General features: G+C 31.1%; 1 protein-coding gene across 1 annotated transcript in view; it reads left to right on the plus strand.

Annotated features, from left to right (window-relative positions):
• Positions 1-14,566, plus strand: part of LOC106459227 (ribosomal protein S6 kinase beta-1-like) — a 79,224-nt gene extending 64,658 nt beyond the window's left edge. The window contains exons 15-16 of the mRNA XM_013918829.2: positions 8,231-8,399; positions 10,587-14,566. Of these exons, the coding sequence (XP_013774283.1) occupies positions 8,231-8,399; positions 10,587-10,592 (175 nt within the window). The 3' untranslated portion in view covers positions 10,593-14,566. The remainder of the gene's footprint in view (positions 1-8,230; positions 8,400-10,586) is intronic.
• The last annotated feature ends 3,256 nt before the right edge of the window (positions 14,567-17,822 follow it).

Below are 17,822 nucleotides of genomic sequence, written 5' to 3' on the forward strand. Positions count from 1 at the left end.
TTATTTTACGGTGATAATCTTGTTTTCTTGTGCTCAATAATGCATAATTTCATTTGATAAACACGTTTAGATTGAATGGTAATTTATAATCAGTCACAAGAACGTCGAATCTGAATCACTTGAAAAAAACACGGGGGTGCTTAACATTTTTCCAGGTGTATATGTATGATCAGAATGATTGCTGATGTAGTGGATTACCATACTAAGGCCTCTGCTCTGACTGTTAGGTATCATCATTACTCTTGCTCTTGTTTTCATCTCCTGCAGATGTAAGAAATTATTTTTGCCCTAGGTACCAAGAGCTTTTAAACTGAATATAGAGCTCAGACAATTTGGGTAAAGTTTTAGTATGTTTATTCATTACATGAATTGTATGAATATTTATTTTTGTTTGTTCATGTGTCTGTATTTTTACTTTGTTTGTTCACCCATGAAATGGAGGAGAGGATTCTGATAGCTAAATTTGTTGTCATGCTACTTAGACCTTAAGTTTCTGTGGATGGGAAACACTGGTGTAGCTCCCTCTAGGTCATTATGTTGGTCAACTAGGTGATAATATGGGGAGTGGAGGCAGTGGGCACTGAATTTTTACTTCCTTTTATGGACTTCAATAACTAGAATTTAAGTATTGAACAACCTCATAAGAATAATTCTGTACACATACAATCACCATATCCTACAGTCTGTATCTCAATTTTTTAATCTTACATTCATTGTCAGACACTGGTCAAACAGAAAGGTTTAGAGGTCCTTGTTGTCTTCTCAAAGTTAATAAAGAAATTAAAATCTGGGGAATTGCTGGTTGAAATATCATGACCACAGGACAGTGAACTCCTTTTGAAGTCAAAGGCTATTGGTGGAATACCTATTGAAGACATATCTCCCACGGTACTTTGAATTGTGCAAGAAAAGCTACTGGGGAGAAGGCTGTTAGTAACTCCTCTCAATTGGAGATTCTTGCTGAACTAGTCAATCAGAGTATAGATCAGCCATTAAACAAATCCCCTTTTAGAAGAATGATGCGTATGAGATGACTATGGTACTCATTTTAGTATTTATCACTTCGTGTGCATGCGATGTAATGGCAAATTATTTGAAATGCTGAGTCTGGAGGTATATTCCAAGCCCTCTTTGGCAGCTATTTGAACACTGAATATGTCAAAACAGTTTTTCATGGTTCTTTGTCCTTTTCCAAACCAAAGGGATATAATTAAAATCCCCCTTCTCACAGTGGCAATGCTTAACCAAATTGTATCTGGGTTTTCACAGATCATGAAAATCCTCCAAAATCATGGAATTTTGTGAAAAAAGTTTATTTTTTTTCCTGAAAAGTGTAACCCCATTGCTGTGAGTTCTTCTATTTTTATTGATGACAAGCGATATCATGTTTTATCTCAGTTTTATCTAGAAAAGGGGACTTATAAAATGGAAAATACACTGACATAGCAAAACACTGATCACTAACAGACTAAACTCTGTACCTGCCTGCAAGCAAAGAGCTTTTGCATGATTACTGTTGTAATGATGTTGTTAGCATAAAAGAAGCTCAAGACTTGTTTGGTGGAAACCAGAAATCATAAAATTATTGGTAGGATAAAAAACATGGAAGTTTCAGATTTTGTCTCAGTTCCAACTCCAACATCAACACTTCAACAATAATTAACAATGTTTCTAGCCTAAGTTCTTCATCAGCTTTTGTCTAAAGTTTTGTAATAAAAAGAGAGAGAAATGCAATAATATAGTAAGTGATAGAAACCTAATTGTGATCCATGAAATAATTAAATATTTGCCATTAAGATAGATCATTAGCTTGTATCTGATTAGATCACCCATATTCTATATAATCATTGATCAATCTTTGCCTAGTTATTTTAGGTCTGAGTACTAAATATTTTGGGAAAATCTGCTGCTGCTGAGGGACAGTCAGGACTGTAAATATAGTATTATATGTTATTAATATTATTTTTTTTCTGTTCTTATTAGATCTAAAGTAAATAAAATTCTGTAAAAACCTGTTTCATGATTTTATTTGTAATAATCATACTTTGTGGTGACTGATACATGACAGCACCCTGGACAACAAATAGTTATTTATAATAATAATTGTTTTAAATTTTGTATAAACATGGGTATGATTTATCATATAAGAAAACATGCATGCTAGATGTCATGTTGAAATATGAAAGATTGTATTGGCTCTTAAGGTTTCCAGATTTTTGAAAAGTTTGTTAGGTGACATTCAAACAGTAACTGAGAAAATACTGAAAATTAATGGAATGCAATTGTGTGGAAAAACCACAAAATATACACCATTGTTAATGTGGTCTCTATGATAAAATAAATGTGAATCTTTGGTTTGTTACTTTTGTTGTCAGGTACAAGTTGAAACAATATGTTCAATAAATAATATTGTAATTTCTTTTCATGCATAATGTACAACTGTATATTAATAATAAAAAACAAAATACCATGTTTTTTGCCCAATGAAAGATAAACATTATTAATTGTTTCAACTGTTTAGTTTCAGTAACACTGTTACTATTATCAACACTTGTGAATATAAATTAGCATATATTAAACTATTGCTGTTAAATGGTTAAGCTTATTTTTAAAAATAAGACCAGGAGAGAGGGGGAGTTGGGTTGGTAAATAATAAATAAGGGAATATTTAAGACAATTTTGATAATGAGACATGTTGCTGTGACATCATAAAAGGATAGCAATGAAGGGTTGTAGTAATAAAACCACTGACAGAAAAGGACAATCACATGAAAAATCAGTCATTATATTTTCAGTAGATGATTTTTAACAATTATAAGTTCATATTTTGGTATGAGCAAAACATTCTAAAAATCAGTAAATGCATTTTTTGTAGGCAGATGTCTCTGAGCTGTGCAGAAATGAAAGTTGGAATTTTTTTTTTCCATTTGATTTTGTGAAATAAACTAAGTAAATTTATATAATGATAAAATATGAATTCCAAAATATTTTGAATATAAATTCATTGAAATAGAGTTAAATTTTATTTGTTACTTAAATTTAGAAATTTCATATGCAGATATGCACTTGACACCTGAAAGGTGCATACTAGTTGTTATGAGATTAATTTGTAGCCATGTTAGTTGCAAGGACTAGGAGAGCAATGAATATCAAGTAAGGTCACACTGTGCAACAGCCCTACCATTTCTCTTTATCACCTGTAGAGACTTGGATGGACAGAGCCTGTTCTGGAGAGGTGGCATTATGGATGTGAAAAGTAGTTCTGTTGAGCATGTGCTCTCAATCATAACCTCTCTTTACTGAACACTAGAGATCCCACCTACTTGCATGTTCCAAGTCAGGCTTTTATCTGTTGATCTGCCCATTTGTTCACTTTGTCTCTCCTTTTCTTTTTGCTTGGAAGGTTGATGCTTGTGGCAGTGATCATTTCCTGTCACTTTGAGCAAGATTAAATGTGGTCATTGTAACCTGACTTGTCTGTACCATCTGTAAATGACTGTGTAGAAGTACCAATAGAGCATATTATTTATACAGCTACACTTACTATCCCTAAAATGTTAACGTATTTCTCATTGTTTTCTTGTCTACAGTGAATCTCTTACTGCCAGAAAAGAAGGTGGGGTCAGAAAAGAGCATGGTCTACCCTCTGTAGATATCCTACTCTTACTAACCTGACAGATTGGACACCATAATTGAAAAAAATTGTGGATCAGGTTTATTTCCAGGATCCCTTCCACCACTACTGCAAAGGGCATCTATTACAAAAGTTGGAGGATGATTGTGAAGTATGCATTTCTTCAACTATCAATCTTGGTGTCCATTGATCAAGAAGTGGATGATTTTCAGGGAATTACTAGCAACCTTGGAGAATGCTTTTCTCATCACTCTGGAACTTGTGTCTATTCTCCTGGGAAAATATAGATCCATTTTAAGTCCCACCAGAGTGAATAGTTTGTTTCAACATTTTAATCAGTCTGTGTCTTGAACACCAAAACTTGCCTCTCTGATCACCATCCAATTCTTTTCAACCAGATCAAGCAGATAATATTTTCCTATGTATATATATATATATATATATAGTGTTAGTATATTGTCATCCATTTTTCAAATCCCAGGAATGATCAAACAGATTTTCAATGATCCAGATTTACTGTAACCTCTTTTAATCCAAACTGGACTGTGGATCTCTAGTCTATGCCTTTGCCAGAGAATCTGTATTGAGCATGTTGGATGCCCCACAGTGGCACAGAAGTAACTTTCAAGACTTATAACACTAAAAACTGTGTTTTGATACCTGTGGTGGGCACAACACAAGTAGCCCTTTGTGTAGCTTTGTGCTTTATAACTTATCCATATGCAACCCACAAACATATTGGACCCTGTGCATCATTAGAAGTTTCAAGTTTGCTTATGGGCTTTCCACACTTCTCTAGTCCAGAGTTTGTATGTAATTTTATGAACTTCCATTTCCCAGTTACCACTTGCAACTTTCTTGGAAGTATGCTGTAAAACTACTCTTTATCACATTCTTCCACCAAGCCATGTGTTTTTTTGTCTTGGTAGGCCATGTTGTTTGCAAATAGACAATCAGCTATCCCTGCTTTGGGCTTTTGTAACCAAACAAAGTTGTATGAGATTGGCCAAACATTGGAGTTAGTTGTATACTCTTTTGAAATTTGGCTTTGTCATTGGAAATTATGGCACTGTTTAGAGCATATGAATTTTTTCTCTTAAAAAACAGTCCTGTTTCTGGCTTTTCTGCTTTTGTGCATTTTTGATTTTTTACTACTTTTATTATTATTTTTGTTGTTTAAAGATATTAAGTACAAAGAACCTCAGTAGCTTTGCACTAAAAACTAATAAACAACAACAATACAAAGTTAACTGTATTCTTCCAAAACACAGTCATAAGACAAAGCAAACTATCAAGTTACTTTTAGGAATTTATGAGTTTTCAACAAGAACTTATGTTCAGTTGTTTAATTGGATAATGTGTTATTTTGGTGATGTCATCAGTGGAGATAAAGTAGACTTGCATATATAAACACGCACACACAAACACACGTACAATTTGGATGTTTGAAAGCCTACTATAAAACAGCTTTAAAGTTTTTATACACTTATCACTAAACATACGCAAGCAACAAAAGTTATTTTCTAACTAATTTAAAATGGTTTCATTCACATGAAATGTATTTCTAACATTCTTTTCACGTTTTTGAAAGCTACATTTAACATCTATGTATTAAAGCACTATTTCACTCCATTTCATAGTTAAATTTAACATTCTTCTCTTTGTTTGAGACAGAGTAGGAATGATTAGTCAAGATTTTTCTGCTCTTATTCATCTAAGTCTTAGAATAAAATATAAAGTCTAGCAAAGTAATGCACTGCTTATCAGAAAAATATATTTGACTTGACACTGGGCAGTGTAACTTGTAAGTCTCATTTTCATTGAATATCTTTGCTAATATATGATTTTTTGACAAAAAATCTTGGAAAAATTGACTAAATAATTAAAAAGATTGATTACTAGAAAATGTATGTTAACTATTTGTTCACTTGGGCTAGAAAGAACAAAATTGGGGTTTCCCTGTTGAATGGACACTTGGTAGTATTGATTCTTGGTTGGGGATTATGACCACAGCCTGCTCGTCTTTCTTTTGATTTTTCCTGTTGATTGGACAAGTGGTAATGCTGTTCCTTAGTTGGAGATATATTCATAATTATGACATTGCCTTCAGTCTGTTCATCTTCCTACAAGTATTGACATTTATATCTTTGGCTCAACATAAAGGTTGCTAATTGGACAGGATTAAAATCAAAATCTCAGCTAACTGGTATATGTCATCAAGCACTGCTCTTCAATATGTGGCAAGGGTAATTGCTGCATGTTGTTTTCATTTTTCTCCTCATATCTTTTAACACAGGAACCACCTGAGACAACACTGGATTGTCATTTTAAAGCTTACAGGTATATTGTGAGCAATTTGGTCAAATGCTTTTTCACTGAAGTGACATAAATTTGGTTACAAACTGTTTGCTCAACAGTCACTTTGAAATTGACGTGTTTCTTGATATAGCATCAAATTCAATTCAGTGGTTTGGCATTGTTGCAGTTTTTTTGGACTCTTCAGTGAATCACAACATAAAAATGTAGGATATTAAAAAAATCTTCACTTGGGTTAAGTAATTGATCTTTAGATAGATTTACAAACTCAATATGTATTTCCATATTCTTTTAGATAATTCTAAACTTTTATTCCTAACTAATTCTTATAATTGGGGTTGAGAGTCTTACTAATTTTCTAGATAATGTGTGTGAACATTATCACTTTTCTGTATAACTAACAGTGACAAGAAGATTTACTTTGTTGCAAGTTTACTGAGTATGTATAATGGAGTGGAGATGGTACATTATGCCAACTGAACCACAAAAGATGACGATGACATGATTATAATAACGGTGTTGAAGATAGATATGAATGTTGTGATTTCATTTCTTTAATAGAAATATATAAACTGGTTTTCTTAATCTCTTTTTTTTCACCTGTAACGGATGTGATGAAAACTATTTCTGTCTTTTTGAATTTGAATTTTTTTAAAGTAAATAACCATGTGTTGTTCAAACATATTTTCAATGCTTTTTTATTTCTTTTATTTTATTATGTATTGAGTCCTCATTACCTTCCCCCTGATGTTAAAGTCTAGACTACTGTTCCTGGTCAATATTCTTCATTATTACCCCCAGAATAATAAATCATACACTATACTTTGGAGCTGTGGGTGCATTATAAGAATTAAGGCCAAATCCTACTATTTGTTTAGAGTAGCCCATGAGTTGGCATTGGGTGGTGTTGACTTCCTGCCTTCCTTTGTTACTTCCAAATTATCTTGGCATAGGGTTGGATGAAATTCAGCAAACAACTGGTCAATATCTTTTCATTGCAGTGTATAGTTACACTACAAGTACACAGGCATATGTCATAATATTCTGTATTGAGAGAGAGTAATCTTTAGTGCCTCTTTTCGGGTTTGTCAGAATTAGCATTGGCATGTGGGCAAATTTATAGTAACTTGTCATGGATCTTTACTTTTGAAAGTGTGTCATATAACAGGTAAAATAGTAAGAAGTACTTTTTTATCAGTTCTATGCATATAAATAATACAGTAAAAACAGTTGTGGAACTAAAAAAGGAAATTGTTTTTAGCAAATGATGTAACATATCAACCTGGAGTTACATGTAAGTAAAAAAAAAAATACATCTTACTTTGTCTTATGTTGCAAGCTTACAAAGCAAATCTGTGAAAGATTTTCAGTGTACCCTACCAGAAATTTTAAAACTGTGTTACAAACAGTTTTGAATGACCATTCTGAAATTTAGCAAGTTATATTTTGATAAGGTTGGAAGAAAACGAATGCTATATATATTTAACAGTATGTCAAAGTGAAGACTAATAGTTCTTATCACTAATAGTTCTAGTTAGTTCAAAGTTATTTTATCACCCTTATATTGAGAGAGAGATATATGGCCTCTTAAGCAAAATCAAACTGGTTATAGACTATAAAAATATTTCATATAGGACAGTTGGACAAGAAATGATTTTCACAGCTACTAATGATTGTATTTTATTTGTGTTTATCCTGAAGCATCAGTTTTGAGTCTAAGTGTCTATTACTTAATCTTTTCTTTTTATAATTCATGGTACTACTGAGATTGTAGACTTTTACTTGTTAGCAGGACAGTGTATCTAGAGTAGACCTGCATCAGTCCAAACTATCTGATATGTTGACATGCTGTAGAATCTTTATCATGTTTTTTGGCATCATGCAAGCACTTCAAGTGTATTAAAGTTTTTGTATACATAAAGAAAGAATGTGTTTTTAAGGGTAAAGATATCATGCTATCATGTACTGTATGCCTTTTTTTTCACAGCACTTTTATCAACTTATGTTCTTGTATTTATATATCTTAGTATTGTTCATTATACTTACATTTAAATGTTAATTTGGAAAAATGAGAAAATCTTAAGTCAGTGGACTGACTAAGAAAAAATATATAAAAAATCATGTTTATTTAGACATATTTTGTCTCCTTCATTTTTAATAACACCAAACATTAATATACCCCAAACATTTTTCATGTATGGCACATAAATGTACTTCGACAAATTTATTCATTTTTAATTTTTTCTTGCATTTCTCATTTTTTCTTTTATCCTATAATAGTCCTTGTAAAGTAGCTCAACCATTTGCATTTGAAGAATCAACAAAAAATAGTAGTCTTGCCCCACCCATGGGACAAAATGAGGAGCAGATGGACACAAGTAACTGTCTTTCTCTTACGGTTCAACCTCCTAGGTCTCCTGCAATTCCTGCTCGTAAACAAGGCCTTAAGGTACTAACCACAATCTTTCAGTATTTTTATACTTGGTTAGAGATTTAATAGATTTTGCTTGATTTTTTATAACAGATTTATTTCAACACTTCTCATCCAAAACAAGTGTGAAACTGAAATAGGACAACATTAGATTAAGCATATGATGTGTAACAGTACTTTAGGCTTAGCTATAATCCAACTTATTAGTAAATCATAAAACAGGTTCAATACATTATTTTATTAAGCAAGTACAATCTTAAGACTAGTTGATTGTCTCTTCATGATTTTAGGATAAACTTGATTACTTTACTTTAAATCCATTAGTTTAAATTCAACTTATAGGTAGGTTATAAACCAGGCTAAATATATTGTATTATTACATAAATATCGACTCAAGTAAAGACTGTAAAGACTAGTTATTTGTCACTTCTATATAGTTAAAGATAAACTTAATTACTTAAGTTTGAAGATAAGGTAGTGGTAAAATACTGTAATGGCAACAGGATTTAAAAAGGAACTTAAGCTTTTACATGCAATGAATATATCAGCTAACAATGACTTTCAGGAAGTTAGAAACAGTACTGTTAGGGTTAGAAGTAGAGGATTTAATTGTAATGAGCCTATTCTGTTGAGCAACAGATTTCAGCCCTTGACTTGTGCAGATGAGGAACAATTGAAGAGGAGGAAAACAAAAGGGACAGAGAAGGATGTGAATGATAAACTTAAGGAGGTTATAATTATAGGTGGTTCTTCGACAAGGCATGTGGATAGGGTAGTCTGTAGGGTAAATAAGGAGAAAAGAATTAGATTATGCTACCCAGGGGCAAGGGTGGAGGATATAACTGACAGAGCAAGATATATAATAAAGGGAGCTACCAATGATGCAGTTATAATAAAAGAACACAATATCGTGTGTAGCAGTTAGTGAAAAAACCACAGTAAACCGAACAATCTGTTTGTTCACTAATGATGCAGTTTTACTTGTGCACATAGGAGCTAATGATGTAGGGAAAGGTAGGTTAGAGAAGTAATTGATAAGTACAAGAGTTTGATAAAGGCATTTAAAGAAAAGGGTAATAACCTAATTGAGTCAAGGCTACTGCCTAGAATTATTTGTGGGGATGAAATTATAATTAGGTCACTAGGGCTGAATGAGAGGCTTAGGAAGGATGTTGAACTGTTGGAAAGGGTTCAGAGGAGGGATATTAGAAGTTAGAGGGGATCTGATTTAGGTGTTTAAGATTGTTAAGGGAATTGATAGTGCTGATGTATCATCTTTTTTCATACTTAGTGGTGAGAATGCTAGTGGCGCAAATATAAATTTTGGCAGGGTAGGAGTCATCTTTAGCCAAAAAAAGTTTTATATTTCTGACAGGGTGGTTGACATTTGAAATGGGTTGCCTTCAGATGTTATGGAGGCAGTAAATTTAAGTGAGTTTAAGAGAGAGATTGATAATGGCCGACTTTGAGGGTTTTTTTTTTTAATAGTTTTAGTTTAGTTTAGAGGATGGGACAGTCTAGATGGACCAATAGGTCCTTTGTTGTCCCTGAACATTATGTTATGTTAATTTATCTACAAATTGTAACTGAATGAAGTTGCAGAACAAAAATAAATATTATTGAAAAAACTAAAATAAAACATTATCCTTTATGAGTTTAGAAAACTGTCACAAATTTCACATATATAAAAGAAAACATAATGCAACAGTATATTTACTTTCAACTTGAGTTTGAACTATATCGAAAAATGGGAGAAGCACATACATAATTGACATTAATATAAAATCAAAGAATAAGCCACAGAATGGGAACACTAAAATATATCCTGATGAAGTAGAACCCACATAGTTCTGACAATACACTATAATATTTAATTTTTTTTTTAAAGAACTAAATAGAAAAATCGAATGTTCCCACATACTCTAATTTTTGAATTTCTGTTCTGTATCAATGTGTATAAAGCCTGTTTATAAAAATCAGATTTTATAGCTAGCTAAGGTAGTAAGTGATTTAATAACATACTTAATTTGTTGTTTAACCCATATTTCTCTTACATGGAAATATTGCAACTTTTTCTGATAACACACTTGTTGCTATTAACAATGTATTTCTTGAATGTTTGTTTTTAAAATTTTGTAAATATGTTTTATATTTTGTGACATCATTAATTTGATGACCTATTTCTTTTTTGTCATTGTATTTTAGATATAGTTCAGTTATTCAAGTAAAAACATCAAAAGTTTTATCAAGAAGAAAGTTTCCATTTCGTCGGAGGCTACCCCATTGCTTCTATTTTCAGAAGGATTACTTATTCGTATACTGTGTCTCTTTTCACAGATTTACCCTTGTTGCTAAGTTCCCTTTTCATGTCAACCAACAGTTTCTCTAGTTTTTTGTGTCATATTTGACAACCTTGGCAAAAGTATAGTAGTGTTATTTGTGAATGGAATTGAGTATTAACAGGTTTTTATAGTCATTGTTATTTATGCTTTGATGAGAGGAACAAAATATGGAAAGGAGCACCAAGTACTTCAGAATAATTCATTTTGCTGACCTACAGTGCCCCAGACAATGTTTTTCAAGAAAATATGATCTTTCCCATTTTGTCTGTAGGTGGTGGGATTATATTTTGGTTAAAAATCTTTCAAGAGTGCTACATAATGTTATTTTCATAAGTGGTAAGACAAGAAAAAACTATTAGGATTTTAATTTCATTAAATTTAATATATATATATATATTTTTTTTCTTGTTTTTTTTTTTTGTCATGTAGGCTGAGAAATGTATTCTTTAAATTTAGTTATGTGTCTATATTAGAATAAATCTTGCAACAAACACTGGTAATAATTTGAATATTTGAGCAATTCTGTAGAAATGTTACCTTTGTTATCTAGCTTTTTAGTGGGGTGAAAGAAGAAATTTGGTCACTTGGTGGTGTAGTAGTTTACTCAAAACTAGTTGGTTTTATTTTTTTCAAAGGCATTTTCTTAATACAGATTTTGTAAAGAAGTAAAAACAGTGTAGTCTATCTATGCAGTTGTGTTATACACTTTCGTGCAATAATTTATTAAGGTTGTGTGTCTGTTAAGCAGTTTGTTGTACAGTTAAAACATAAAACAAGGAGTGTTTGTGTAGAAATTAAAAAAAAAAGTATTAAGAAACATCTCATTTTTATATCAGAACTATGATGCTCAAAAACTTTCTCACTATTAAAAGTTATTTTTACAAAAAGTATGCAGTTTAGGAGAAAAATTTTGATATTATTCTAATAGCCACACTGATTGGTGATTCATGGCTATTTTTTTTTTCATAGCCTGACTGGTCAGTCATAGGTGTTAATATTTTGATAGCCCTACTAAATTGGTTATTTGTAGCAGTTATTTTTCTGATAGATTTAGTGGTTGGTCAGTCATAGTTATTATCTTTCTGATAACCTTATTTGATTTGCCTCATTATTAGCATTTTTCTGATTGGATATTCAAAGAGATTAAGATCTTTATACATAACAGTTTAAAACTGTTAGTGCACAGAGCAATAGAGAAACTTATAATATTTAAAAATTAAATATTTATAAAGGTGCTAATGATCTGCGCATGATAAGGAGTCATTTTATTGCTTTTAAACATTGTTAGTTTTTATGTTATAATTCCAGCATCTACTGACAATCATAAATAAAATTTGGGTGTTTGAGCAAAAGAACAAAGTAAACTTCAATAAGGAAAGAAGTTTCACATTGAATTTCAAAGCACTATTTCTAAATATTAAGAAAAGTCTTAGTAGTAATGAATTTTCAAGTTTCTGAACTTGTCAAATTTATGTTTTTAATTAGTAATTTTAAATTCATTGAAAAATTATAACTTGAAGTATGATTATGGAGTTCTTTGTTTGAACACCAAACTGTATCAGTATAATTATCACAACCATTGAAAGTTTAATGTTGATATTGACAGTAACCAGGCATATTAAATCATTTTAATTTAAATGAGACTTGTAATCCTGTATCATTAAATTATCACAATCTCAAAAAGTATAGTGCTGGTTATCATGGTTTTACCAGAAACATCTTGGTGTTCAGCTAAGATAGTTCTGCTCTTACAATGGCACTTTCAAAAAACTTGTGTTATAGTTGGGTGACATTAACCAGGCACCTTGAACCAACTTTTATATTTGGATCTTTCCCTCGGTGGAGGATACAGCAGATAGCCCAATGTGGCTTTGCTATCTGAAAAAACACATGTTCAGATCATCTAATATTTAATTAATCCATAGTATGTTGATTGTGTGAAGTATATTTTTTGACACCAGAAAATGTATATAAATTATTTCAAATGTTTTCCCATAAATTGCCATTTCAATGCTAATTTTTTTTTATTGTTACTTTTTTTGCCATGAATTAACTTGTGTCAGTGAATATTGAATGAGTAGTTAATTCAAAGTTATTAATTAATTAATTATACTCTTCTCCAACTAAGTCAAAAATGTGACATTAACACTGTTTGGAGAATTGATATTAATCACTAATTATTTTTAACATAATTGGTTGATAGCTAATGATAGAACTAGAAAGATCAATAGCAGAACTATTAATGTATTGTATGATAAATTAATACTACTTTCCCATTGGAGTTCAATTTTGTAAACAAGCTTTAACCATGAAACTTTGTTTTTTGATAAGTGTATGATATTTAAGCAGTTGTATGTTCAGACAATTTTATTCCCCATTTGAGGTTCAAATGTTTTGGAGTTTAAAAAAACAACAACATTGTTTTAGTCTATAAAGATTTACAGCACTTAAATTAGTTAACTCTATAAAGATTTTTCTCAAAGTTCACGTGTAAAGTATCAGTTATGGGAATGTTGTTAAACATGGCTTTTAAATTGTTAAGCTAATAAAATAATAGAGGTTGACACTGTGTAAAATTGGGTTTAAATTTTATATATTTTTTCTTGAAATCTGAATTAATATTGTATATTGGTTTTCATACTAAAATTGTATCTTAACTGTAAACGAACTACGTAAGGCTGATCAAATGTATTAAAAGAGCATATAGGTTCTATAGTAAAAGTATTACATATTGTGAAAAGATTTTCTTCTTCATAGAAGCTAATTTAGAACCATGTATACTAATTTTTATAAACTTTTTAAAGAAATGATGGTTGAATTTTACTTCTTGTTTATGTTACATGATTATTATGGTTTGATTTTTTGCCAGTAATGTTTTCCCAATAAACATAATATACAGTTTCAGTGTTGCATGCAAATAGCAAAAGAGTAATTTCACAAAACTCCAATTTGTACAAACTAGCATTTTGTATTTAGTTGGAATTTATGCAAATTTTGTTAAATGTTTAGTAAAGATTTATTAATAACAATTTTATTTGAACTGAAATACATTTAATGTTTAAAGTGAAAACAAGTTTTGGTAAACATACTTTGTAGGTTTTTTAAAAGTGATATTCAAATAGAGCTGATTTATGATCATTCTGTATTCAATATGTGAACTAAAGCTCTTTTAAAGCATCAGAAGTTTTGGTTTAGCTCAAAGTAAACACTTAATAAAGTATCTGTTTGTTTTTTCTTAAGTTAAAAAGATAAAGCTGAAATTTAAGAGCATGTGTATAAAAAAAAAAAAAAGTATAGATATATGACACGATCACAAATATCCTTCAGTACTTCGGTAATGATTTTGTTTAGCGGCTGTTTTTTTTCTAAGAAATGCCAATTTTAGTTTTAATATAACATTTTGAAAGATCCCCCGTATTTTTATTTGAGCAGTTACATGCACACACACTTTAGGGGCATTTAATTCAGTTAAATTTAACATACTGTTTTTTTTTTTCGTAAACATAACTGTAGTTTTTCTGCTCAATTTAAGCTTTTTTTTTTATATTTGTATTGAAAAATGGAGGCACATTTTATGTCTTCCTGAATTGTAATTGTTACCTTGGTAACTTTTTTAAGCAAGAAAATAGTTACTTTTGTATATATGACTAAAAGTTTAGCAAAACAACTAGTATGTTTATCGAAAATTGTAGTTGATCTATGATATAACCATTTTTTAAAGTGATTTTTTTTAAGTTCCTTAAAAAATTCAAATTTTGTCATTATCTTCAAGGTAAACATATTTTGTAGATCAGTATGTGCTGGCAAGATGTTTAAAGTTTGAATTAAATATTCAGAACAAGATTTTTTCTCTGGTTTATCACTTATACTTTTAAAAACCAGTTGGAATGTAAATTAAAGAAATAATTTAGAGTTATACTTGTATTTAAATAATTTAATGTACCGAATGTTTATAACAGATTCTAACCTTTTGTTAACTTCACAGTCTTAAAGAATTGGATGTATAGCTGAGAGGAGTTGTTCATTAGTGCTATCATGGAAAATGTTTCAAGATGCTCCTTTGCATTTTCATGCCTTATAACATTTTTAGGTAGGCGTCAAATGCTGGTAAGTGGGAGACAGTAAAAAGAGCCTTGTTTGTTTAGTCATGGCATTAGTTTTCGCACATGACATTTTAATATGGTTATCGCTGTGTATGTGTTTCAGAAACATTACATTCGTTTTGAGGTTTGAAGATATATGGCAAACCGAGATATACAGTGTATAATCCGTAAAGCTTTTCTTAGTTTCGGTATTTTACATGGAGTATTTGATCTTATCTGAAGTATTCTTCAAGGCTATATGGTCGTTTCTCAATATCGGGATTTTACCATTAAATAAACGTACTTGATAACAGGTTATAGTCTCTAACATAGTGTTGCATTACGTTCATGTATATTTAAAGCCCTAAAATTATTTTTTACGTTAAAAAGTACAATGTTGTAAAAAATCGTGGGAGTTTATAAAATATATATATTTTTTAAATTTGACTACCCGTTTTTATTTATAAAAGTACAAAATGCCCTACGTCCGTGGAATTTTGTTAAATGAAACTAAGAAAAGCTTTACGGATTATACACTGTATATCTCGGTTTGCCATATATCTTCAAACCTCAAAATTAATCTAATGTTTTTGAAACACATACACGGCGATAAACATATTAAAAGGTCATGTGCGAAAACTAATGCCGTGACTAAACAAACAAACATATTATTTTGCTATCAGTCAGATAGTTGTATTTTTGTCCTAAAGGTGGCATGAGGTTCTCCGAACTGAAACTATTTCTATGTTATTTTAAGAATATTTACAAGTAGTTTTCCAAACAGTTAAGGCCGAGAGCTAATTGAAATAAAATGGGACGGAAAGTATAAGTTTAATTTCTTTTCTAGCTGATACATTTTGGTTGCTTTGTTTTCTCAAAGCCGGACATTCCTCTCAATTTTATAAAATCGTGTTAGCTTTATCACAAATATCCTTAAGTACTTCGGTAATTATTTTGTTTAGCGGCTGTTTTCGATTTTCTAAGAAATGCCACTTTTAGTTTTAAGATAACATTTTGAAAGATTCGCCGTATTTTTATTTGAGCAGCTATATGCACGCACACTTTAGGGGCATTTAATTCATTCCTACTATATTTGAGGATGAATCAATCCAATTCGTTACTACTTAACGTGATAATCTGATACGGTACCCACTCTACACAAATACCCACCAACATATATAAAAGTAAGTTTACAAAAAGTAACAACAACTGTAGTGGGAATTGTAAATCAGGAACAGCATTCAAGTAACATTGGGGATATACCGTATCGTCAGTTATACCTTATATACACTTATTAAAATATTTCTTTCACTTTTAATGACACATGCTAATTAACCACACCTGTAAATAAAATTTCTTTCATAATATAGGAGAAGAAGTAACCGGCTTTAGCAATTCTTCGGGAACTGACAACACCTCTTTTCACTCCATTAAAATGCACTGCTTTAATTGTTGGAATATATATAACTTGACTTATTCTTAAAAAAAAACGTAATCTGCTAAGAAAAGAGAATGAATGTAGTAAACAATCAGTCCAGAGACGACGTATTTATCGGATAGCCCATCTCTTTCTGCTTTTGTGTTTTTAATGCGCTTGGTGTGATAACCCGGTGGTTTCGATTTGTTGAAAAACGCCTTATTAGTAGAAACGTGCTTCGAATCTATATGCTACTACAAAAGATTTCCCGATTTTTAAGCAGTGAGTGAGTTATAATAGAGACGGTAAATCCTTTAGCATGGGCAGTGGGTAATAGTGTAAATGGCTTTCTTTCTTTTGTTCAGTAGTTCAAATATAGAGACGGCAGCAGAAAGCCTTAGTAGTTTTACCATAAATACTAAATTCATTCTTCTTCAAGGATAAAACTTTCCCTTTCAAATTTCTAGATATAGAAAGTTTCGGGTAATAGTTCAGGCTAGTTGGAGTATTTAAGATAAATTCACGCTCTTTTAAAACAATTGAATATCAAGCCTCGATACATTCGTAGTTATTACGTCAGAAATTGGCTCTACATTTTGCTAGCCGCCTATAACGATCAGGAGACTATGCTAACGGAATTCCCAATGTCTTACTGATCCAAACGCTAGTAATATTAGACGTGTGTTACAAACTGCTTGTGAGTTATGACTTTGGCTTCTTAACATTTAGTTTTTTTACTACTGGCGAGAGGCAAGAAGGTTGTTCTTTTTCGTTGAATCCCTTTGACGTTAGGCTTGAAACAATGTTTTAAGAATGAATGTTTTTTTATTTTTTTTACTTCAGCAATTTTGTTGATAATAAATTATTGGAATTGCTGAAGTCTTGCCCGATAATATGTTCTGTAATAAAACAAGATTTTCTAAGTTCTTATGCTTTATAATAAATCACGTCCTCATAGTGAAAGAAACACATTCAAGTGAAAATAAAGTACACCTTGAATCCACGTAACGTTGACAAATCTCGACAAGATGAAAAACATTGAGGTAAAATTTTGAATATAAAGAAAATAAGAGTTCACTGGGCGCATAAAATATCGAAAGATAAAATTAAAAATTGCATTTCATTTAAGTTATCTGATTGGGAGTAAAGCATCTCTCAACTTTAATTATATAAATAATTAAAAAGCTCAATTTAATGGTGTGGAACGACAATACCGATAGACGTTCAATTGAGGATGCCGTTATGGACACCTGCTAAAACTGTTACAGATTTGTTTCTCAGTGAAATTAATATCTATTCGTTCAGGAAGAATGAAGTTCGAAACTAAAGTACGTGGTTTAGCGTATTTATTAGAATCCATTAAAACGTATAATTCCTTTCAGACAGACATAAAATGGCGGCAAATGTAGATCAGTGTAAATAAGTAATTTCAAATGGCATCTTATCCCCCATGCATTTGTAGTTCGATTAATATGTACCAGTAAATTCTCTCTCAGAGTGGAAGTCGTATGTGTATACAGGTTTCGTGAATGACTTTATACGAATGATATAGGAATTCACTGGCACCTGAAACAACGTCCCATTTCGCCATCGAACCCAC

The sequence above is a fragment of the Limulus polyphemus genome, unplaced genomic scaffold (genome assembly GCF_000517525.1).
Source record: "Limulus polyphemus unplaced genomic scaffold, Limulus_polyphemus-2.1.2 Scaffold578, whole genome shotgun sequence".
Lineage (NCBI taxonomy): Eukaryota > Metazoa > Arthropoda > Merostomata > Xiphosura > Limulidae > Limulus > Limulus polyphemus.